The following is a 26,082-nucleotide window of genomic DNA, read 5'->3' on the forward strand; positions in this document are numbered from 1 at the left end:
AAAACTCCACAAGGGGCAATACCAAAAGCAACAGCTCCTTTTCAGAGACTGCAGATTGACTACATTCAGATGCCTAAGTGTGGAGTGTATGAATATGCACTTGTAATAGTGGACATTCTATCAAAATGGGTGGAGGCTTTCGCTGTAGCAAAGGCCACAGCAAGGAACACAGCTTAGAAAATCCTCTCAGAAATTGTCTGTAGATATGGTGTCCCAGATGTCATTGAGTCAGATAGGGGGACACACTTTACAGGTGAAGTAATGAGACACATAATGCAGGATTTGGGTATACAACAGGCTTTCCACTCGGCGCACAGGCCTGAGGCCTCTGGCTTGGTGGAGAGAATGAATTATACTTTGAAATCCAAGATTATGAAGGCAATGAAGGACACAGGTAAAATATGGGTAGAATGTTTACCTCTAGCACTTTTTAGTATGAGGACCATTCCTCACAAAAAGTCAGGATACTCTCCATATGAGGTCCTATTTGGTAGCATACCTAGGATAGGATGTTACTACCCACAAGAACTTGTGCATAAACATGCAGATCTAACCTGTTATATAAAAGAACTAACTAAAAGACTAACTCAACTTCATGTTGCAGCTTATGCTTCACTTCCAGATTCTACAGCAGAAAACAATCCGCATCATCTCCAGCCAGGAGATTTCAGGTCCTACTGACTACACCAACATCAGTGAAGCTACAGGGGAGGGACACATGGATTAATGCCTCCCATTGTAAACAATTACAAGTTAAGTTTGAAGATGCAGTTTGCTGAGATGTTATTGGGGCCCAGACCCGATAAAAGTCTATGGGGATGCATTCTGTGTTTGGCAACCACAATAGTTGCAATAATATGGTTATGTACAGTACTAGAGGCACCAGATTATGTTAATAACAATAGTACAGTACAAGTTACCTTTATAGTCTACCTCAAACCACATTATGTGAGAAAAAGGGAAGTAGTAAACCCTAACCATGAATGTAGGAATTTACCACTCATCCCAAGGTGTATTTGTGAGTATTGTGGACAGCCACCTGAGGAAACATGCATAGAATGGTGTAAGGCCCATAATGGAGAAAACCAAAACATGTTGTTGCAATTGCATAATTTGGTAGGGAATGCCCTTAATACTAGAACTGTTGGATCTGTTCACATGGTCCTACTTCAGGAGGGGGAGGAGAGTGGACATTCGTCCCCATCACATTTGATGAATGGACAGAATTTTTTGATAACCGTACAGATGATGTCCCATTCAAGGCATCAGTAAACCAATACTTACGCAAGACACCACCTAAGTTGCTAGCACACCTAGTTACCCCAAATGTATCTTTTTGCATTGATTTTAAGAAAAGAAAAAGTGAAACCATACTCGATCATGGTGAAACATATCTCCCATCAAACACCTACCTGGGAACATTTTACCCTTGCACAAAGGCCCCTTTCCGAGTTGGTTCTATCCCTTATACTCCCGAACCAGGAGTACCTCCATTTCAAGTGTTTTCAGCACCAACTCAGAGGGACCCTGTGCGAAGGAGAATTATAAATGTTGGAGTATGGCCAGGGCCAGGATTCCTTGACTGGTTGAATGAGACAGGAAGCAATTCCAACGAGTTTGTAATTGATAGTCTAACGACAGAAAGAGGATTGGATAACTTAAGGAGAATGTGGGACCACATACCTCTAATTCTCCCAAAGAATCTATATTATTTATGTGGGAAATACGCCTACAAATGGTTTGTTTATGGTGACTATGGGAATTGCACCCTAGGACGCATAGTACCTGCAGCACAAGTAATAAATCATGAAGATCTAAAAATTATAGGATTATGCATACTTGCTTATATTGCTTTCAAGGTATTGATGTGTGTTTTCTCTATTTGTCTAAAACAGTGTCAGTCCGCAGCAACTACAACCAAGTTCAAGAAACTCATATCTGGAAGGACACAGAAAGCAGAGAATCAGTCTATTCCGATGGATGTGAGCCAACGGTTGCCCTCTGACTTTAGGGGAAGAAGTTACCCTTTCTCAGGGATATAACCCACTAGAACCATCTGATGAGACTAATCCTTTGCATAGTTAGGCAGTTTGAATTGTAAGATGTCCGACCACTATGAGTTTTCTTATATTTATAATAATTTTTTGTATTTTTGTCTTTGTTTACTACTGTATGTAAACAATGTAATCTCAATTGTAATGTTTAATTATTATAAAAAGGAGGGAGTAAATGATAGAGTTTATCTTACTCAAAATTATATAACTTATACCATAGCATAATTCTTGTCAGTACAGAGTATTATAAAGACCCATATGTACTAGCATTATATATACTTATCTTGTGTACAGGAGATGAATGGGTTAAAAGATATATTCCTTCTGAGTTTCAGCTTCTGTAGATAATTCAAGGTTACTAATGACACCCATATGGGGAAATACACTCTTCTATATCATTGGAGATAGCATAGTAAAGTTACGTCAAACCAGTTATAGACTTTGTAACTTCACACTAGGGGAGTGTAGCATGTGAATATGTATGTATTTGGTAATATCCCCTCCCATAAGGGGGAGGAATTATTTGTGTTTCATGGTATAAGTATATGACCAACGTGCTAAGGAGGTTGTGTGAATAAACCTGTTTGAAAGAGACCCTGTCGGACAGTCATTTCCAAGGCTCTGAGATAACTGCGTGCTCTAGAGAAAGGTCCCATTCCGGAAGCTATCAGATCCTTCCTCCCCTGTCCTTTGGTTCAGAGTCCTCTATACTGTGTGCATGCTGCAAAAAGCATTTGTATTACTAGTGGCCCTCTTTTTTGGATGGTGCTCTTAACACCAGTGCAGCTGTTATGGTCCTAGACACTAAAATGGCACCTAAACACCTTAGCTCCTCCTCTTCTTATTGTAAATTGGGCCTAATTCATATAAATACCCTCAGTGTAAATATTTTTAACTGACAAAAAAGTCTGTTAATTATTATATAGTTTTAGGGGGAGATGTATCAAAGCTTCTAAAGATATATAGCGGATAACCTCTGCTATATTGCCCAGAGCAACCACCTTGTCACAATCCTTTTGCTTACCTGTGAATACCGGTATACTGCTAACAGTTGGGCTATTGGCACCGTTGTTTTTGAATGGTGATCGCCAACAAAACCAATGACTTTGCCCCGTTCTGTACAGGAATAATTTGGCACCGTACGCCCCGGTCCTGATAATATCTGTAATACACTTTTTAGTGCTTTATTCTCATTAGAACATGAGTCATATGCATGAAATCCAACTGTTACATTCGGTAAGATGACAGACATATCATTAAGTTGCTCAATGGTGAACTGAAAAGTCATAAAATTTTTGTAGAATTGAGGAATGGGTCTGTGAAGAAAAAAATACATGATATTGTCCAGGGTTTGCTTTATGGTAACTTCAAAGGGGACATCACACAATATTGTCCCGCTTGAAATTGGCAAAATAATGTATAGTGCGAGGGGACGCATTCGGGACAAAAAAAAGTTAAAAACTCATGTCGACCTTTTGACTGTGGACCTTCCCATTGTCGACCTAATGCTTGTGTTGACCCCTTCCAACCCTGTCAATCTTAGTCATGTGTCAGTCTAAGCCCCTCAGTGGTCGAGAGGTGGTGCACAGCTGGAGGCACCACTGGCGCGTACCTACTGCATGGTGATATGCCCGGGTGAAGTTTGCCGGGACAGCCCGCTGCGGGCATAACACCCAAAAGGTTAATCCTGATGACATCCCCTCCCCGTCCCCTGCGTCCTATGCTGCACTAAACACACCTGAATGTCTATACTATACAGAATTCAGCAGGTCTTGTTTAAATTATAACAGGGAACAGTGGCTCTAAATTCCCCCCCCTAAGTAATGAAAGGTGCCATCTGCTGAGAATAAAATGGTTTACACAGAGAGAGAGGGTGCAAATGCACTATGCAATCATTACATTATAATATAATATATAATAAGAGGTTGTTGGTATATCATTGGCCAGTGATATTGGCCTGCCCACCAATCGTCCAGGTCACCTCTTGTCGAGCAGGTCCCTAACACTATGGGGTCACCACCTGGGATGCAGGGAACCCCGAAACATGATCCAGCTAAGGACCCCCCAGGGCATCACAATAAAGAATAGGGATAGTAAAGTGGTAACAACTTAAATACACAGTCACTTTTTACATCATGTTTGTCTATTATTTATGTATGCACTTTTTATTTCACATACTCTCTACCTCCAAACATATAGTAGGGACTTATAATTTCACCACTTTACTACCCCTATTCTTTATTGTGATGCCCTGGGGGGGTCCTTAGCTGGATCGTGTTTCGGGGTTCCCTGCGTCCCAGGTGGTGACCCCATAGTGTTAGGTGTAAGGATTCTGGGAGTATCCCCGGTACCCTAACTCCGTTGCCTCTGACTGGAATCGACGGACGTGTGCGGTGCTAGGCTTCACCTGGGCCCGTCTCGGCTGAAGGGCGAATTAGGTCCACCCCACTCCGCTACAGACAGGTCTTAGGAAATGACAACACGTCCGCCGAGGCCAGGAGAGAGCAAGGGGAACAAGCTAGCTAAATCCCTATACGGGGGAACTCCCAGAAGCCCAAAGAAGTAATAAGGCTGAGCAGGAGACACTGACTGGCAGCAGTGCACGTGAGATATAATATCCTGAAATGGCAACAATGCTAATGAGATGTTATATAATGAAATGGCAACAATGCTAAGGAGATGTTATATAATGAAAATGGCAACAATGCGAATGAGATGTTATATAAAGAAATGGCAATAATGCCCAGTGACACCGTGTGTCAAAACTGCGTAAGGAGAAAGACAGGGTAACCCCTGACTTATCTGAGAAGATGACGGAGTCCCAGACAAGCACTTGCAGATCTCTTGGGCTGATGAGTTTACAGCGGGGCAGAAGCTGAATCCCAGGCACAGCCGGACCAAACCAGGCAGGGCAGGACAGGCGTGGAACAACAGGAGGGCTTCCGAGAGGAACCAGGACCAGGAACACACTCTGACATACAGTAGGCTGACAGAACGCTATAACCGGCGTCTGTCTGAGAGAGACGCCAGCTTATATTTTGAATTTGCCGCCCCCTGCGTGACGTCACATCCGGTCCGTCCTGCAGAGTCTTCCCCCTGCAGAGACGGCCGCGGCGGAAGTTCGGGGCGTTGCCTAGCAACGTCCCCGAAGCCTTCCAGTAACGCGTCCCAGGAAGATGGCCGCCGTCCTAGCAGCGCAGATGCTGCTGACGGATTAGGACGGCGGCGGTGCCTGGGACGGCGCCTAACATTAGGGACCTGCTCGACAAGAGGTGACCTGGACGATTTGTCGGCAGGCCAATATCACTGGCCAATGATATACCAACAACCTCTTATTATATATTATATTATAATGTAATGATTGCATAGTGCATTTGCACCCTCTCTCTCTCTCTCTGTAAACTTGTTTAAATTATAACATCAGAAATATGCCTCATTCTCATTGTCAAAAGGGTTTTCTCAGTAGGCGTATTTTTTGGAAGTACATTATTATTATAGGCAGTTGCCGCTCCAGAGGATGGGCTGCAGCACAGCCAAATTACAAATAGTGGAAGCGCATCAACTGCCAGTGAGTGAGTTTGGGATGGCAGTTGCTGGGCCTCCTCTATTCCAATAATTAGGATTTGTCATGAACACTTTTCTCTTCAATAAGGGGATTTGTATTCTGGGGCTTTCTAATCCTGACAGCAAGCAGATATCGGATATATCCACTATTGTCCCTCCCTGATTCATTTGTGGGATCCTTAATATTCCCCCAAATTTTCTGTAAATATTACATAAATAGCCATCAATGGGGCAGATGTATTAAGCCTGGAGAAAGAACTGGAGATAAAGTGGAGATAAAGTGAAAGGAGATAAAGCACCAGCCAATGAACTGTGTTTGAAAATCAACAGTTGGAAATTGATTGTCTGGTGCTTTATCTCCTTTCACTTTATCTCTAATTTATCTCCTGTCCACGCTTAATACATCTGCCCTACTGTGTGTTATCAGTGGTATGAGATTCTTATCGACACACTAATGTCTAATACGTGGAATCGCACATCCTGGTGTACAAATCCTGGATTACTTACCGCAAACACATCATTTCTCTGACTATCTTGTTTTGTGGAATTTCTACCATATACTGGTTGACGGTGAACACGCCTCCAATGATGATGTCTCCGTCTTGAAAATATTCATACTCTTGATATGATTTTCTTATTTGCAGGTGACATCCCGGTAACGGGATCTGGGTAACAGATCTGCAGGGGGTCACGCACAGGATCGTTAAATATAATAGCAAATTAAAAAAATAAGAGACCACGGCAGTCGTAGCCATTGCTAAAACAGCCCCAATACAAAGGCGACTATCGGACCATGAAGGTGACATTTCCAGGAGATATATGTCACACAGGACACTGGCACGGGCTGCATCTGTCTGTGAGTGTAACGACGCTGAATCACATCACTGGTTTTTATAACAGATGTGTGTTACAGGTGACAGGTGTATGACTATTTTGTCCTGTACATAAATATAATCCACGGGCAGCAGACGGAGCTGGAGAATACTGTAAATACATCGATGGAAATAAATATTTCTATTTGCATTGCTGCAGAATTATTATTCTTATTATTATGTTGTTCTTAAAGGTGCAATGGAAGTATGAGCAGATACTGTTTGAACACTGTACAAAGAGAAGCACTTGTTTCAATTGTATCCAATCATTATATATGTGAGCTGTGGTCCACTAAAGCAAAGCCGACCTTGACCAATTTGAAGCCATAGGCAAGATTATGCCCGTGCTCCCCCCTTTTTGCACCTTGTTACAGACTGGGGAGACAAAGGGTATCAGTGTCTGTAGCCATCAACTCTCGTTGTGTTGCTTTCTCCAACTGTCAAGCTCTCCACCTTGGCCCTTATTCTGGTTCACTCACAAGGCAAATTTCTTCTCAAATGGACAAAACCATGTGCACTGCAGGTAGGGCAAATGTAACTTGTGCAGAGAGAGTTAGATTTGGGTGAGGTTTTACTTCTAAGTGAGATCTATATTGCAGTGTAAGAATAAAGCAGTCAGTATTTTCCCTGCACAGAAACAAAATAACTCACCCAAATTGAATTCTCTCAGCACATGTTACATCTGCCCCCCTGTAATGCAGCGCTGTTTTGTCCATTCGAGAATGAATTTGCCTTTGCGAGCAAACCAGCATAACCCAATTTCTCCCCTCTGTCTTTCTCCAGAAAACAAATCTCTCTGCCCTTGCAAGTCTCCAACAACCCAAACTATCATACACTGCGGCCCTTACCTTAGTAGACTTGCAAGGCTGTGAATTTCGTTGCCTTGCAAGTCCACCAAGGGCCTCCCGCTGCTCACACAGCTGCCCATTCCCCCCCCACAGGCATGCGAATGGATGATTTGCATAATCATCCATTAGCGGCCTTGGGTGTAGGGGAGAAGTCATTCGATGGTTGGCGGTGTCTCAGTCTGTGCAAGGACAGGGCGGGCAGTGGACATCCGCTGACATCAGCTGCCTGCCCCCCCCCCCCCGTGACACTGGCCAATTTAAAACACTGGGCACTCCCGTGTGCAAATTGCCCGGCCCGCATCCCTCCGCCCGGATATCTCACACACAGCGCCTGCACATGCACATAAAAACCTATGCGCATGCGCTTTCACAAACAATCGGTCCCCGGTGTGAACATGCCGGGGACCGTTTGAATCTGAATAACCCCCTGTGTGTCTCCCTCACTTTGTGAGCAATCAAGTCTCTATTTCCCCCTTGTGTGTCTCCAGCTATCAATTCTCCCTCAACTTTGTGACTCCAGCCATCATGTTTCCCAATTTGTGTCCCAAGCATTCATGTCTTCCCTACCTTGTGTTTCCAGAAATCAAGTTTCCCACTTGTGTGTCTCCAGCTCCTCTTTGTGTATGTCCTGCAATCCAATCCCCAATCTATCTCTTAAACAAGCTCACATAAATTAGTTAGCTTTGCTGTCTTCTCTTTCAACCAGGCCTTACACTGCTAATGTCTCAACTTAAATAAATTTGGGTGTGATAAGACTTACTGTGTGGGCATAATGTGCAAGGAGCACTACTACTATGCAGAAAATGTGTAAGGGGCACGTCTACTGTGGTCATAATGTGTAAGAGGTACTATTAATGTGAGTATAATGTGTAAGGGGCTTTTCTGATGTGGGTATAATCTGTAAGGGCCAATATTACTGTGCAGCATACTGTATATAAGAGGTAGTACTATATAGCTTGACATTAATAAGATGCTGTAGTGTGTGGTGTAATGTGTATAAGGGGTACTACTATGTGGTATAATATGAATAAAGGGTATTACTGTGTGGTATAATGTGAATAAAGGCTCTACTGTGTGGTGTAATGTGAATAAGAACACTTTCTATTAGACCTTCAATTCCTGTCCCTTACTTTCCCTGATTACCCCCTTCCCATACACACCTTGCCAAAGTTGTCTTCAACTGTATCTGTATATGTAGTAATGGCTGTCATCCGTCCTCCCCAGCACTGCCAACTCCCCACTTGATCCTATCCCCTCCCACCATCTTTCTACCACTCTCTTTTCTGCAATCACCTCCCTCTCTCCCTCCCATCAAGTACTGTCCAATCTGCATATGCCATAGTATCCACCATTCTTAATAAACCTACTTTTATTTCAAAAACTCACTCCAACTACCAACCCATCACTCTCCTCCCTTTTGCCTCCAAACTTCTTGAGCATATATAATGTAAGAATTAGGTAGAGAAAATCACCCTCAAGTGCTTCTAAACAATATCAACACCTGATGAAGGGTCACCATCCTCCGAATTAAAAAGAGACAACAAGTGGACAGGTGGATAAACATAAAGCGCAAATTAAACATTACATCCCTTATGTATTTGAATGTCTCAATTTTCCTTTGGAATGGTTTCCTTTTGTCAACACTCAATGATCTTCCAGTATGGATGATGTCATATAGAAGGGGGGGGGGGGGGGGACAGAAAAATTATAGTGTAGTATAACTGTATATGAGGAGTCTGTCGAACACTACTACAAAGTGTCTCTCTTTCCAAATCACTACAGGTACTTGATAGTAGTGCCCCTTCACTTCTTCTCTCAAAAGGAGAAATGGTAGCATACCATACGTACATGTGTGAGAAGTGATAACTACTACATCAAGTTATCTTTTCAAAAGAGGGATCATAACCCAACTCACAATCAGACACAGGAAACCTTGCACATAAAGGTATATTTTAGTGTCACCCTTGGTGAGAAGATGCGTACTCCAACTCACTGTGCATATGGTGATGGATTCACATAAAGGTATCTTTACTTGTCATGAAATTTCATAAAAAAAATAATTTAATGGGAATACTCTCCAAAGTACATAGAATATAAAATATATATATGTTCATTGGATGTACTTATGATACGAACCCTAGGAGCATGACCATGGATGATGGAAAAAAATAATTAGGACCGGAGTAGATGAGGTCTGGAAAGTCTCATCGTCCTAGGATTTAACAGTTAGGTTCCTCATAGTGTGATCAGGCCTCTTCTCTGCCAAATCAATGCATTTCGATTGCCAAGGATTTTTGTTAAGGTATGCAGAACTGGATATATAAATGGCAATTCATAAACACAATATATGTAAAGCTTTATAAGGAAAGATAAAATACTTTTTTGATGTTAAAATCAATATAGGACGATTAGTTCTGGCCCCTTATTAGAATGGCGCAGCCGAGAGCTGGAAATGCCACACTGGAAGTATGCGTGCTGTGTTCTCAGTTTGGGTAGAGTGTTTCCGGCTAAGGTATTGGCACTCCTGGCTTCTTGCAACCAACACGTTTCGAGGCGTACTCTTTGTCAAGGATGTTGGGCCTATGCTAGGGGGTCTTTTTATACTTAAAAAACTTTATTTAGAGTTTAAGAAAACACTGTTTTTTTCAGGAAGTGGTCATTAGGAAAAGGGGAAGTTGTCATAAGAAAAGGCGGCAAGCACCTTTTTCATCATTGTGTGAAGTTGATTGAGATAAAATTCAATAGGGTTACTAAAGTGCATCATAAAATGCGTTTAGTTCTATATCAATATTTAATCCTGTGGGATTAAGGGTTTTATATCATTAAAAACCCTTAATTCCGCAGGATTAAATAATGATTTAGTAGTAAATGCATTTTTATGATGCATGTTAGTAACCCTATTGAATTTTATCTCAATCAACTTCACGCAATGTTGAAACATGTAAAAACTTTTTCTAATGACCACTTCTAGAAAAAAGTGTTTTTACAAACTCTAAATAAAGTTTTTAAAGTATAAAAAGACCCCCAGCATAGGCCAATCATCCTTGACAAAGAGTACAGCTCAAAACTCCTTGGTTGCAAGAAGCCGGGAGTGCCGGAAACACGCTACCTGAACTACTGGTCTTAGCCGGATGGAGGACGGCGAACGCAGCGGCCGAGAGACAGAGACGCAAACAACAGACATCTGACAGCACTACATGGACCCCACTCAGGGACGTGAGGTATTGTATGGAAAGTGCATGTCGCTGTTCTATAGTGCGTGATCCCCAGTGCCACTCCGAATACCGTTCCCCCACCAACACAGCAATTCAAAAGAGAGCTGTAAACATTATCAATGTATTATTTATTTTAACCCATACATGTTTTTTCTTAACAGGCAAGCACAGTCATCCTTTTTAGATAGCCCATTAGCGCTCCTATATTTACATTAAAATATTCACATAAGAATATTTAAACAGTTTAATCATATTAGTGCTAAGTGCTTCTACTGTACTTCCAAAACAAAAATGTATCTTTAAACGGAGTCCAAAAATGCTATAAGTCCCAGAGTAATATGTGGCTGGAAAAACAAAATGGGTGCATTTGATGTCAAACATTCATAAAAACTATTTCTTTTTTAAATCACTATTAAAACCTTTTTAATAGCTGGCTATATCCCTATAACTCATGTCAGGTTTTTTAACTGGCAGTCCATAAAATTCAATCGTGTGCTGAGCAGTTGTGTTTAAGTTAAAGTGAAGGGACAGTGCATGGTATCTAACCCCTATTTTATATTTTGCAGGTGTTCTCCTACTCTAGATTTAAGAGGGTGGGAAGTTCTTTCTATATAGAATTTGTTGCATGTGCATTTGATTGCATATATGACATTATGGCTGTTAAAAGGATTAATTCTCTGATATTCACCTGTTTTCCATTAATATGAACCTTACTAATGTCACGTATGTCACTTGTCTTGAACCTATTTGTTCTGTGGGTCTTGATCTGCTTGATGTTAATTTGAACCTAAAAATGCGGAGTCTTTTGGTAAATGCATACCACACTTTTTTTGAATCAAATGTTCTATCACAGGACCTTTTCCTAATAAGTAATAATGCTTTTTAAGGGTTTTCGTCATTTCCCGGTGCTGAATTTTGTAATTTGTAATAAATGCCTAACTTTCCCTTTTCTATGAGGTTAGTGTATGGACCTTGGGTTCTAATAATATATCCCTTTCCCTATCTTCAATGCTTTTTAGAGCGCAATACAATTTCTTCGGATTATATTCACACTCACATTCGCTTTGAGTTTCCCATGCATTTATAATGCCTGTGTTTTGAATACCTCTTTTTTCAAACAGTTTCTCCATAGGTGTTTGAAATGGCCACCTGCTATGGACTTTAGCCATTTTTGTGATGACAGCTGGAATGCTCTGAGTCAGTTGGTTTTATGACGTTCTTTGTATGGATCAAATTTTCTTTAATATAATCCGGGATGTTTAAAAAATGTATAGATTCAGCACTAATTTCAAATGTGAGTTGGATACTCTGATTGTTTGAATTGAGGAGGCTACATAAACTGTCAAGCTTCTGTTTTCCACCCAGCCATACAAAAATATTATCTACAGTATGTATATGACATATGACGCAAGAACCTTGCGTCATATGTCAGATACATAGATGATATTTTTGTATGGCTGGGTGGAAAACCACTCCAAGGCTTTCATTAGTCAAGATGGCATTGGACTCCCACCTGCCTAAAAAATGTTAGCATAACTTGGGAAGAACCTTTCATTAAACTCCCTGCTAGACCATTTCAGTCTTACTTCCATTCTATCTACTCAACTGAAACTGTCCTCAAAAAAGTCTGCAGTGACCCCCCCCCTCCCATGCTGCCAAATCCATTGGCCAGTACTCCTTGTTTATTTGCCTCACCTCCTAAAAATCCTTCACTCCTCTGTTCTATGTGATACTGACTATCCTCCTACCTCTCTGACTGCTCCTTCTCTATCTCCTTTCATAACTCTCCCCACCTCCCCAAACAGTAAATGTCCCCCAAGGTTCTGTTCCTGGACCTCTCCTTTTTTCTCTATATATGTCCTCCTTAGGTAAACTAATTCACTCATTATTATTAATAACATTCACAAAATCAAACTAATTGCATTATCCAATATGACAATAATACTTTTATGAAACAGTTGAAGATAAAGATATTTTTTTTCAAATGGATTATTTCATTCAATATATTATTACTCTGATCCACCCATATACAGGTGGAGTATCCCTTATCCAAATATCTGCTATCCAAATTATTCCAAAAACCATACATTCCAGGAAGTGGAAAAAAAGAATTCTTGCTATTCAAAAAAACAGATTGCTTGCCATTCAAATTCAGTGCCTGAGATAGGACACAAACTTTGTTTCATGTTTCGAAACCTTGTTTTATGCACAAATAAAATATGTTTGTGTGTATTCATTTGGTTGATGTGTTGATCTAGAACATAAATGCAAGATACCTCAAGATACATTATTGAAATATAACAAAATTCTAAAATTCGGAATAATCTGCTATCCAAAATTCTTCTGGTCCCAAGCATTTTGGATAAGGGATACTCAACCTGGCACTCCTCAATAAGGATACCTGAGTGTATTTCGTCTTATTGAGGAGTGCCACCGCGTCTGGCCATCTGTATTGGGGATCATCATTGGTCTTCTGGGCGAGCACCCTTTAAAGCAGGGGTGGGGAACCTTTTTTCTACCAAGGGCCATTTGGAAAATTTGAAAACCCTTCGGGGGCCATATAAAAATTATCAACTTAAAAATTACTGTATTGCTGTATTATTTTGCAAATATGTTTTAAATAACTCACCCTTAATGCGATGGTTGGAACTGCTTCTCTTTCGTCAGGCTTTTGATGTTAGCTGGTACTGATGATGTTGCTACTCGCAATTGATTTTCCAGGTTTGCGTCGGTCAGTCTGGTGCGCAGTCGACTCTTTGCAATAGTAAGTTTCGAGAAGAACTGCTCACAGCAGTAAGTTGTTCCAAACAGAGATGCATATTTCAATGCATGTCTCCTCAAAGTGGGAAATTCTTCACTGGTTATGTAACGTTTATAGAACTCAAGCAGTGGGAAGTTGTTGTACCTAGCTTTCAGCTCATCATCGCTTTGTAGCTGAATGATTTCGTGTTGTAGGTTACGAGGCACATCAGCTGGTTCCACATTGAAAGGTGTAGCAAAGATGTTCAAATCCGTTTGTTTACTTTTCACATCCTTGAATCTTTCATTAAATGCATTAATTAGATTTTCACATTCTCCAGCATATTCAAGTGTCGAACAAGGCTTTTGTCCTTCCAGAGTTGGGAAATGCCCTGTGTCATTCCTTTCGAGTTGGTCTTTCCACAGCCTTAATTTAGCTTCAAATGATTTCACGTTTGAAAGCAAGGAGCTGAGAAGCTGGTTGGGGCCCTGCAGCTTGACGTTCAACTCAGAAAGGTATTTGGTTATGTCCACCATGAACGCTAGATCACATAGCCATTTTCTATCATCAAGTTCACTGACAGGTTTTCCCTTCATCTCCATGAACTGCTTGACTTCATCCCGCAGTTCATAAAACCTCATAAGCATGGTTCCGCGACTCAGCCAACGCACTTCACAGTAATAAACAAGATCACCATACTCTGAGTTGAGATCATTCAGTAACTCCTTAAACTGGCGGCTGTTAAGCCCTCTGCTTTTGATAAAATTTATGCATGATACTACTGTTGACATCACACTGCTGATCCGTAGGGACTGTGCGCAGAGACTTTCTTGGTGTATGATGCAATGGCATATAATTAAATCGCTTGGATCAAGACTGAGATGAATTAATTCTTTCTTGACAAATGCAATTAACCCTTTTTGTGAGCCAACCATGGCTGGAGCTCCATCTGTAGTCAGGCCACTTAACTTTTCAAATTTTAGCTCAAGTTTTTTCATTGCTAAAACCAGTCTCTCAAATAAGTCCTCACCTCTTGTAGTGCCATGCATGGCTTCCAGTGACAGCAGTTCCTCTCGCGTGTCAAACTCTGCAGTGATGCCACGAACAAAAATGGCTAGTTGGGCAGTATTTGTTATGTCTGTTGTTTCGTCACAAGCCAGAGAGAAAAATTGGAAATCTTTTGCAGAATGTTTCAGTGTTTTTTCAATATCTTGGGCTAAATCAGTAATACGATCGGAGACGGTTCTTCGAGACAAACTAACAGTCTGAAACAATTTTACTTTGTCTGGTGCTAACAACTCTGCAGCAGCCACCATGCACTCTTTCACAAAATCTCCCTTTTAAATGAGGCCTCAGCCTCTTTGCGATTAGCTCGCTCACTACATAACTTGTCTGAATGACGTTATCTCTGTCACAACGAGGCCTAGTGAAAGTGGCTTGTTGTGCTTCCAAACTCTGCTGAAGAGAATTGATTTTATCCAGACGCATTTGGCCACTCAGTTTATTGAGGTTAGCATGTTTTGAGCTGTAATGACGCTCCAGATTGGCTTTTTTCATTACTGCCAATGCATCGCCACAAACTAGGCACACCGGTTTGCCTTTGACTTCAACAAAAAAATATTCATTTGTCCATTGCTTTTGGAAACATCGACACTCTGCATCTACTTTTCTTTTCTTTGTAGTCGCCATTTATGTTGCTACAAAATAGAGGGATAATATAATAAGAGGCTGGTACTGAGTATGAGCCGGCACTCACATCACGCCAGACAGTATGAGCCAAATTCACGTTTCACCACACAGTTTGAGCCAAATTCGCATTATATCACAAAGTATGAGCCAAATTCACATTACACCACATAGTATGAGCCAAAATCACGTTTTGCCACACAGTATGAGCAAATTCACATTATACCACATAGTATGAGACAAATTCATACTGCGCCACACATTAATACTCACTATTCCTGCCCAAAAAACATACTTCTCTTACAAAACAATATAGCCCTGCACACCAACAAGCCCTCTGTACATTAACATTATCTTCCACACATTGAAATGTCCCTCTGCACACCAATAAGTCTCCCCCATAACAGCAGATTAGCCCCCACATGATTAATTTACCTATTTTCTTTCAGCCTTGTCTGCCACACAGGGCAGTGAATGTCAGCAGCAGTGCGGAATCTCCCCTTCTCTGCGCTCCGACTCTCCTCCCACTGGATGGGTCACCGTTGTCCCCCTCTCTGCTTGTTCTCTCAGCAGCAGTCCCTCCCCCAAATTCTCCTGCGCACTATATAGGAGAGGAACAGTGGGGAGAGAGGATCAGGAAAGCGGTATATACACGTTGGCATTATACACACGGGCAGCGACATATACACGTTGGCATTATACACACGGGCAGCGACATATACATGTGGGCATTATACACACGGGCAGCGGTATATAAATGTGGGCATTATACACAGGACAGCAGCATATAAATGTCGGCATTATACACACAGGCAGCGGTATATAAATGTGGGCATTATACACACGGGCAGCGGTATATAAATGTGGGCATTATACACACAGGCAGCGGTATATAAATATGGGCATTATACACACGGGCACCAACAAGCCCTCTGTACATTAACATTATCTTCCACACATTGAAATGTCCCTCTGCACACCAATAAGTCTCCCCCATAACAGCAGATTAGCCCCCACATGATTAATTTACCTATTTTCTTTCAGCCTTGTCTGCCACACAGGGCAGTGAATGTCAGCAGCAGTGCGGAATCTCCCCTTCTCTGCGCTCCGACTCTCCTCCCACTGGATGGGTCACCGTTGTCCCCCTCTCTGCTTGTTCTCTCAGCAGCAGTCCCTCCCCCAAATTCTCCTGCGCACTATATAGGAGAGGAACAGTGGGGAGAGAGGATCAGGAAAGCGGTATATACACGTTGGCATTATACACACGGGCAGCGACATATACACGTTGGCATTATACACACGGGCAGCGACATATACATTTGGGCATTATACACACGGGCAGCGGTATATAAATGTGGGCATTATACACAGGACAGCAGCATATAAATGTCGGCATTATACACACAGGCAGCGGTATATAAATGTGGGCATTATACACACGGGCAGCGGTATATAAATGTGGGCATTATACACACGGGCAGCGACATATACATGTGGGCATTATACACAGGACAGCGGTATATAAATGTCGGCATTATACACACAGGCAGCGGTATATAAATGTGGGCATTATACACACGGGCAGCGACATATACATGTGGGCATTATACACAGGACAGCGGTATATAAATGTGGGCATTATACACACAGGCAGCGGTATATAAATATGGGCATTATACACACGGGCAGCGGTATATAAATGTGGGCATTATACACACGGGCAGCGACATATACATTTGGGCATTATACACACGGGCAGCGGTATATAAATGTGGGCATTATACACACGGGCAGCGACATATACATGTGGGCATTATACACACGGGCAGCGGTATATAAATGTGGGCATTATACACACGGGCAGCGACATATACATGTGGGCATTATACACAGGACAGCGGTATATAAATGTGGGCATTATACACACAGGCAGCGGTATATAAATATGGGCATTATACACACGGGCAGCGGTATATAAATGTGGGCATTATACACACGGGCAGCGACATATACATTTGGGCATTATACACACGGCAGCGGTATATAAATGTGGGCATTATACACACGGGCAGCGACATATACATGTGGGCATTATACACACGGGCAGCGACATATACATGTGGGCATTATACACACGGGCAGCGACATATACATGTGGGCAGAGACACCAGGGCTGGCTAATTAATGTCCAGCAATGTCCATATGGATGACTTACAGATCCAGGGGTTGTCATTTATTCATAAAAAGTGACAGTGTGGAGGAAGGGGGGGGTGCCACCCCCAAACAGGTTAATGTGATTATGTCTGATTATGATAATCAGACATAATCACATAAACCTGTTTGAGGGTGAATCCAGGGGTAAATGACAACCCCTGGATCTGTCAGTCACTGGGGAAGGGAGGGTGAGAGGAGTGGCATTTACCTTTTCAAGTTTACACAGCACAGCGTGATGGCTGCTGATGCTGCGGCCGCTGGACAGTATCTTCAGTACTGAGTCTGACAGACTTTTGAAATCCGATGCTCCCGCCCATGCAGTGCATGGCGGGCGCATCCCAAGCCTCGCGAGTCCCCCTCCCTGCCGCCCGCATCACGCCCGCCAATCACTGCCGGCGCATCACTCCACAGCCACTGTGATTGGCGGGCGCGTCCTCCTCACGTATCCCCGGCGGCAGCAGCAGAAGCCGTCCGTGCGGCTGTACTTGACTGTACTTGACTGTAATATAGACGGGCGGGCGGGCGGCTTGTATGTGAAATAGGCGGGCGGGCGGCTGGGTGGCTTTACTCTGCTTTAATACGGGCGGGCCGGACATACTGGGTGCGGGGGCCGTATCCGGCCCGCGGGCCGGAGGTTCCCCACCCCTGCTTTAAAGTATCTAATTTGGCAGACGTGCTGCTTCATTTGGGACTATATATATATATATATATATATATATATATATATATATATATATATATAAATATATAGTCCAAAAAATTGCTGTCAAGCAAGGGCATCACTCAGAGATTTCAAAATGTAGTAATTTATTCAGTCATGCAGGTAACTCCAACAATTGCTTTGAGCTCGAAACAGTGGTTGGATTTACCTGCATGACTGAATAAATTACTACATTTTGAAATCTCTGAGTGATGCCCTTGCTTGACAGCAATTTTTTGGACTCTATGTTTGGGTGTATACCCTGGGAAGGCACCGGAGTAAGTAGCAGTTGGCAGTTTGGGAGAGTGCTGGATCTTGTATGGAATGTATATATATACTAGGTGATTCATCGCGCCCTACGGGCGCTCTTCACACCGTCGTAGGGGGCTGCACCCCATTAAAATGACAACAAAATATGTGTAGGAATGATGTTTGTATTTTTTGTCTGAATGTGTGTAATGTCAATTGGAGTGGGAGTTGTGGTGGGGTTGTGTAAGATGTTGTTGTTAAGGGTTGTGTTGTCTTGAGATGTTGGGCAGGTGGGTTTGGATTTTAGACCGATGGTATAGAGTGCATGCGTTCTTGGTATTGTGGTGCAAAGATAGTGAGTGTGTTTTGACTTTGGTGTGGGGGGTGGATAGTGTAGGTGTGAAGGGTTGTGTTGGGTAGTTGTTGTAGGTGTAGAGTGCAGGGGGTGTTGATCTAGTGGTGTCAAGATATTGGTTGTGGAGTAAATGTTTTGTGGGTGTGATGGTGTAAGTTGTTTTTGTGTGTGCACAATGGTGTTGTTTTCGGGTTAGGTTATTTGTGTGTCTGTAGAGTGTTGTGGTGTTTTTTTATTTGGTGGATGCGAATGTGGCCGATGTGTGAATATTGGGCATGCTGTCTTTGCACCCCGGGGCTATCATTATTCTTGGACGGGTACATGCCATTTGAGCCTATGGCTACACATGTTAGTGTCCGAGGGGCAGTGCGGTGAGTGGGTTTGGGGGAGGGAGGTGCGCATAAACCCATGCTCCGGCCATTGCAGAGACAGGCTCCTTTAGGAGCGGTATCCCTGCGGGCAGCAGGTTATAGATTGTTGCAAAATGTGAGTATTTTACAATGCAATTGGAGGCATTGCAGGCCGGGCCTATGGGCATTTTGGGATGGGGATAGGCAATTGTAGGCTATGGCTACAAATGGCAGTGGGCGAGGGGCAGTGCGGTGAGGGTGTTTTGGGGAAGTGGTGTGGCTCAGTGCGTAACGGCGCATACACAGAGGCCCATGCTCCGTGCATCGCAAGGAGAGGCTCCTTTAGGAGGCCTGTCCCTGCGTCCATCAGGTTACACATTGGTGCTCAAAGTCTTGCTTTTACAAAGCAATTATGGGCGTTAATGGGGGCGGTGGTGGTGTGGTGTTGTGGGGTGGGGGTATGTAGTGTTCTGGATGTTATTGCTGTGCTGTAAGTGTAGGTAGGTGTAAAGTGCATGGGGTGGTATAGTTGTGGCAAGAAAGTGTGTTTGTGTATTTGTGTGCATGAAGGGGTGTTACAATGGAGTGTGAAAAGTACCTTTTATCCGTTGGTGGTATAGTGCTGGCCTGTGTTGGCAGACATGCAGTTTAGAGATGAGTGGCCTGTTGGTGTCCACGGTGGGCAATGGTGGCAGGCATTGGCCACAGTAGTTGTGAGGCAGGAGGGGGTGGCAGGCAGCTGGCTCAGGCGTCCGGGGGTGGCATGCATCGGCCAGAGTATTTTTGCATCAGGAGGGGGTGCCAGGCAGCGGGTGCAGGCAGCCGGTGGTGGCAGGCATCAGCCACAGTAGTTGTGCGTGCGGAAGGTGTGCCAGGCGGCGTCTGCAGGCTAGCGGGGTGGCAGGCTGCGGGCGCAGGCAGGCTGTGCTGGCAGGAGGGAGTGTGAGGCAGCAGGCGCAGGCTAAGGTCTGCTTGTGGGGCTGAGCGCAGGGTTGGCAGCAGGAGGCAGCGGGCGCAGAGTAAATTCGTCTTGCGGGGCTCAGCGCAGGGTTAGCAGCAGGAGTCAGCGGGCGCACGGCTTTCTCTGCACAGTGTGTGCGGAGCGTGTTCAGTTTGATTGTGACGCGACACTGACTGCCCTGAGCGCAGGAGCCGGGGCACAGGGACCGGGACCGTGCTGGTGTTTTAAGGTGCATTGCTGTTTGAAGGTGTGCGTTATTGCGGGGGTTAGGTGGGCATAGGTGTGTGGCGTACAGGGTTCTCTCTTATATATTTGGCTACGATTTTGCAGGCTGGGTGGTGTGTGATCCCGCCCAGCGTTAGAGATGCACCCTTACCTGCATTTCTTTTGTAGAATTATGATTATTTTTAAAATGTCCTTTACACCTTTTGTTAAATGATCATTTTTGTTTCCTTTATCTGAGATAAATTGACTAAATACATTTTTAACAATTCAGAAAGATGTTTTTAGGTCTGTTGTGTATACAGTATGTGGCTTTTCGCTTCAAATTTGTCAAATTTAAATTTGCATCATAACTTTTACGTTTTGCTCCTGATCTATGATCACGTGTGATAAAATTCCATTTAAAATTAGATGCTATATAAGACATATATTTGCTTAAAATACATTTATTAGTTAATTTGTAGCTAAACAAATTGAATATACCAGACAGAATGGTCTAACTCTAATTTAATTTATTTAAAAATCATTCTGGAAACAAAAACATTTATTTTCATTTACTGTTTAATTTGCATTACATATAATAAATTCACCTAATTTATATTTGTAATGTGCACATAATTTAAAATGCTGCATCTGGCTTAGTTATGTGTATATTAGCCTTCAATTATCTAATTCTGTTTTGAAGTAGATAATTTTTTTCATTTAGTTCAGGCCGGTATAGGATAATAAAACATTTGGGAAGAAATATACAGAATAAAAGTCCAGTGTTTGAGGTCAGTATGGAAAAGATCTCCACAGCCACCGTGTATTTCCCTTTGTCATCCGCCCACGCCATCCAGGCCCCGCATGTCACCGGCGTGCACGCTACCACTGTCACCATGAGATGACAGCGCGACATCACGCAACCCAGGAACAAGGGGACTGACAGCGGAGGTGAGTGCCAGGGTCTGAACTACCCTGTTAGGAACCCCAGGGGCAGCCATGGCATGGGAGGTGTGAGTGGCAGACATAGTGGTCGTGACATCTTGTTCATAATTATCAACAGTTTCTCAGTATTTTTAGCCATCAAACGGTTGCATTTTTTTAGTGTACATATATATATTTCTCTTTTTTTATATGTTTAGTACTCCATCTTTTTATGAAATTGCTCCCGATTTGATATTTTAGAGGACATCCCTACCCCAATTTATTGATTTTTTACTTACTTGTACCTGTAGAAAATAAACACATCATTTTTTATCACTAAGTCTATTCACATATTATTCTTTATACTGCAGTCGCCGGGTTCTAAATATCTGTCACAATAAATTTCCTCTTATAGAGACAGTACACCACTGTCTTTCTAGGACCCGTGCATACACCCCAAAGAAATAGGAGGGGGAATATTTTATCAAGAATAGGCATATAGCTCATTTGCTCCTGATACATTACTTGGCGCTGACCTCCCTTTCCTTTTTGTATATATATATATATATATATATATATATATATATATTGTAAGACAGTGGCAGGGAAAGTCATAGATGGCAGGTACCTTTCCCCTAGAATCCTGTCTTATGGCATATAGACTGCAGGCTGTTTCAATCTGTGTGGTAAGCTCCGGCTTACAAAGGGTGTTCTGTCCTGGGCTGGTAATCAGGAGAGCACCTGATTCTTTAAAAAGGAGTCAGCCCTCTCCATAGGGCTCTCTCTCTCTCCCTGGGTGTTGGAGGCAGTAAGCTGCTGCTAGAGAGAGACAAGGCTGTAAGTACTGCATTACTTGATCTATATCTGCTGTGTGTGTCCAGTGTCACATAGTGTGGCCCTGGTATAGAGAGGGACGTTTATTCTGTTTAGTTAGAGCTCAGACGAGCAGGTTTTATTTTCTGTTTTGCCTGAAGTGTAAAGGCTGTTTTTTAGTTTCTTGCTCTGAGTGCTGCAATAAACTCAGGCAAGCCCTGTTTTGGACCCAAGCCGTGATGTCACTGTCTAAGTCTGTGCCAAATCCTCACCTGTGCCTACCCGTTTGATGCTAAAACCCCACATATGGTGGAGAATGCAAGCAAGCATCTCACTTAAAGAGACATACACCGAACTATAGGACTTTTGCTACAGCAAGCTGGAAGTTGTTGCTAAAGGCAACCAGCCACAAGTGAGTGTCTGGAGTGCGCTGATACTTACATGTCCTGGCTGAAGGCTGCTGTAACACTGCAACAGGAGACTGTTAAAATGGAGGACCTTTTAAAACACTTGGTGCAGGCAAATGAGCTGCAGCGGCAGGCAAACGCATATCAGCAAAAGGTGCATGAGGAGGCCATGCGTGCCCAGGCTGAAACCAATGTTTTGCTGCTTGAATCCAACAGACAAGCCTTAAAGGAACAGCAGCAAACTAATCTGCAATTACAAGAGCAAATACAGAATGTGGCTAAGAGTGTGGCGCAGAGTGTGCAAACACCCCAACCTTTGCTTCCAACCACACGGGCTGCAGTACAGAAATCTCTGCAAAAGATGACTCTCACGGATGATGTAGAGGCCTTTCTTGCGGTGTTTGAACGTGTAGCAGAGCGTGAACAGTTACCCGTGGATCAATGGGCAGGTGTGGTAGCGCCTTTTCTAACTGGAGAACCACAAAAGGCGTATTTTGATCTGAGTGAGCAGGATGCTAAGGTCTACGCGAAACTCAAGGGAGAGATCCTTGCTCGCTTAGGCGTAAACATGAGTGTGCGTGCCCGGAAGGTGCATAACTGGACTTTTTCTGAACAGTTACCTGCGCGGTCCCAAATGTATGACCTGGTCCACCTGGTAAGGAAATGGCTACAGCCAGAGGAGTCTACACCAGCGCAGATCGTGGAGAGAGTCATGCTGGACAAGTATCTTTGTTCCTTACCTCCAAAGGTTCAGCGCTGGGTCGGTCAGGGCGACCCTAATGATGCCGAGGGGCTTGTCAACTTGGTTGAGAGGTACAGAGCTACTGAAAATCTAATCCAAGAAGTGCCTCCTGGACATTCCACCCTCAAGAACAGCAAATCGGCCGGATCATCTGGTAAGACTGTTCCGTTTACTAGAGGGGTGAATAATGTTGTAAAGGGAGGTGGCCTAGATGGGGAACAAACAGTGGAGAGGCGTTCCCAAGGGACAGTAGGGTCCAAACCTGGGTCGCAAAAAGACTGGGGCCGCATACAGTGTTGGCGTTGTCATGGACCTGGGCATATTGCTGCCAATTGCCCCCTTACTTCTGAGCCAATGGAGTGTGATACAGCCAGGCGAAGCTCTTTATATGCACGTTCTGTTTTCTCTGCTGAGACTGTGTCAGAAACTGGACAGCAAATATGTCATGTAAAGGTGGATGGTTATCCCGGGAGTGCTCTACTGGACTCTGGGAGTTTAGTTACTCTCATCCATGCCAGCTTGGTAGACCCTGGGACACTCACAGGACGTTACATAGGGGTCTTGTGCATACATGGGGACACCAAGGAGTATCCCACAGCTTTAGTCCAGCTAAAGAGTACTTGTGGAACTGTGTCCCATGAAGTGGGCGTGGTAGAGACCCTGATGCATAGTGTGATCCTGGGAAGAGACTTCCCATTGTTCTGGGACTTGTGGAAACAGAATGTACACTGCACTAGAAATGATGTTAATAATGAGAATGTGTGCCCTGTGATTAGTCCTGAGCCTTTTGATCAGGATACTGAGGTTCAAACGGTAGGGGTGACCACTATTGAATCTGACCGTTTTCCCCTAGCTGTTCTTGCAGGTGAAGCTGAGGAGCAGGAAGAAGCGTGTGACATGCCTGAGCTAGAGATGTCACGTGATAATTTTGGGACTGCTCAACTTATAGATCCCACCTTATTAAGAGCTAGGGAAAATCCTAAAGTCATAAATGGTGAGCCCCAATACCCCAATGCTGACAAAGAGTTCCCATATATGGCCATTAACCAGGATCTACTGTATCGGGTAGATAAAATCCGTGGGGAGATAGTTGAGCAGCTGGCGGTGCCCCGGCCATACCGTAGAATGGTCTTAGACCTTGCTCACAAACACGCGATGGGAGGACACTTAGGTACTGAAAAGACCACACAACGCGTGTTGCAACGGTTTTACTGGCCCGGGGTTCACCGTGCAGTAGAAGACTACTGCAAGTCCTGCCCTGACTGTCAGCTGACGGCTCCCATGACACATTTTAGAAGTCCCCTGGTTCCGTTACCTAATATTGAAGTGCCCTTTGACAGGATTGCAATGGACCTGGTCGGCCCTTTGGTAAAATCCTCAAGGGGATTTCAGTATATTCTCGTGGTGTTGGATTACGCCACTCGTTACCCTGAGGCTATTCCTTTGCGGAATACCTCTTCAAAGTCCATAGCAAAAGAGCTCTTCAACATGTTTACCCGTACCGGCATACCCAAAGAGATCCTTACCGATCAAGGAACCCCCTTCATGTCTAAAGTCACGAAAGAGTTGTGTAAACTATTGAAAATTAAGCATCTACGTACATCGGTGTATCACCCACAAACTGACGGTCTTGTTGAAAGGTTTAATAAAACATTAAAGGGGATGTTGAAGAGGGTAGTGAGCAAAGATGGGAAGGACTGGGACTGTCTTCTGCCTTATTTGATGTTTGCGGTCCGTGAGGTGCCCCAATCATCCACAGGTTTTTCCCCTTTTGAGCTAGTATATGGCAGACATCCTCGTGGACTGCTTGATATAGCAAAGGAAACTTGGGAACAGGAGACTACACCCTACAAGAGTGTCATTGAGCATATTTCTCTTATGCAAGACAGAATTGCTGCGGTCATGCCTATAGTCAGGGAACACTTAGAGCAGTCCCAAGAAGCACAACGTCAAGTGTATAACAGGTCAGCCAGGGTAAGAAGCTTTAACCCAGGTGACCGCGTGTTGGTATTAGTGCCCACCATAGAAAGCAAATTTCTTGCTAAGTGGCAAGGGCCTTATGAGATCATCGAAAAAGTGGGAAGTGTAAATTATAAAGTGTATCAACCAGGTAAACGGAAGCCAGAACAGTTGTACCATGTGAACTTAATTAAACCCTGGAAAGACAGAGAGACTCTGACAGCTGTAAGTGACCCCTCTAGTGATAGCCCAGAGGTGCGGGTGTCAGAGACCCTGTCCAAATCCCAGAAGCAGGAAACTAAAGAGTTAGTACAAAGGAATTATGATGTGTTCTCAGAACTTCCAGGGCACACCACAGCCATAAAACATGACATTGTCACCGAACCTGGAGTTCGGGTACGCTTAAAACCCTATAGAGTACCAGAAGCGCGTAGACAGGCCATATCTGGGGAGGTCCAGAAAATGTTAGACCTCGGGGTTATCGAGGAGTCTAAAAGTGAGTGGTCAAGCCCGATTGTGTTAATTCCAAAACCAGATGGCTCATTGCGCTTCTGTAATGACTTCCGGAAGCTGAACGAGGTATCAAAATTTGATGCCTACCCAATGCCAAGAGTTGATGAGTTAATTGAAAGACTTGGTCATGCTAGATATTTCTCTACCCTCGACTTAACTAAAGGTTACTGGCAAGTACCTCTTACCGATAGTGCCAAAGAGAAAACCGCGTTTGTCACCCCCGATGGTCTGTTTCAATATCTCTGTTTGCCTTTTGGGTTGCATGGGGCTCCAGCCACTTTTCAAAGGTTGATGGACATTGTTCTTAAACCCCATCGTCAGTATGCCTCGGCATATCTAGACGACATCATAATTTTTAGTGATGACTGGAAGAGTCATTTACCCAAAGTCCAGGCGGTGTTGAATTCCCTCAGAGAGGCGGGGTTGACAGCGAACCCAAAAAAAGTGTACTTTAGGCCTCGAGGAGGCACGTTACCTGGGGTATGTTATCGGGAGAGGTATAATAAAGCCACAAATAAATAAAGTGGAGGCTATCCAAGACTGGCCTCGTCCTTCGACAAAAAAACAAGTCAGGGCTTTTTTGGGAATTCTGGGGTATTACCGTAGATTCATTCCCCAGTTTGCAACCATGGCAGTGCCCATAACCGATCTTACCAAAGGAGGTAAGGCAGTTATGGTCAGCTGGAACCCAGAGGCTGAAAGGGCATTCCAA

At 43.6% G+C, this 26,082-nt stretch overlaps 1 protein-coding gene and 1 pseudogene across 2 annotated transcripts in view; both read right to left on the reverse strand.

The window, feature by feature from the left end:
• The window catches only part of LOC146045121 (vomeronasal type-2 receptor 26-like), a 48,564-nt gene extending 45,055 nt beyond the window's left edge, over positions 1-3,509 (reverse strand). The window contains exon 1 of the mRNA XM_083163797.1: positions 3,079-3,509. Coding sequence (XP_083019923.1) covers positions 3,079-3,492 — 414 coding nt within the window. The 5' untranslated portion in view covers positions 3,493-3,509. The remainder of the gene's footprint in view (positions 1-3,078) is intronic.
• Positions 3,510-6,131: 2,622 nt separating this feature from the next.
• LOC146045692 (general transcription factor II-I repeat domain-containing protein 2 pseudogene) lies at positions 6,132-14,987 on the reverse strand (annotated as a pseudogene). Its single transcript, XR_014465563.1, has 2 exons — positions 13,183-14,987; positions 6,132-6,296 (listed from the first exon to the last, which is right to left on the reverse strand). The product of XR_014465563.1 is annotated as a general transcription factor II-I repeat domain-containing protein 2 pseudogene (transcript).
• Positions 14,988-26,082: the final 11,095 nt, after the last annotated feature.

The sequence above is a fragment of the Crinia signifera genome, chromosome 11 (assembly GCF_055691185.1).
Source record: "Crinia signifera chromosome 11, ASM5569118v1, whole genome shotgun sequence".
Classification (NCBI taxonomy): domain Eukaryota; kingdom Metazoa; phylum Chordata; class Amphibia; order Anura; family Myobatrachidae; genus Crinia; species Crinia signifera.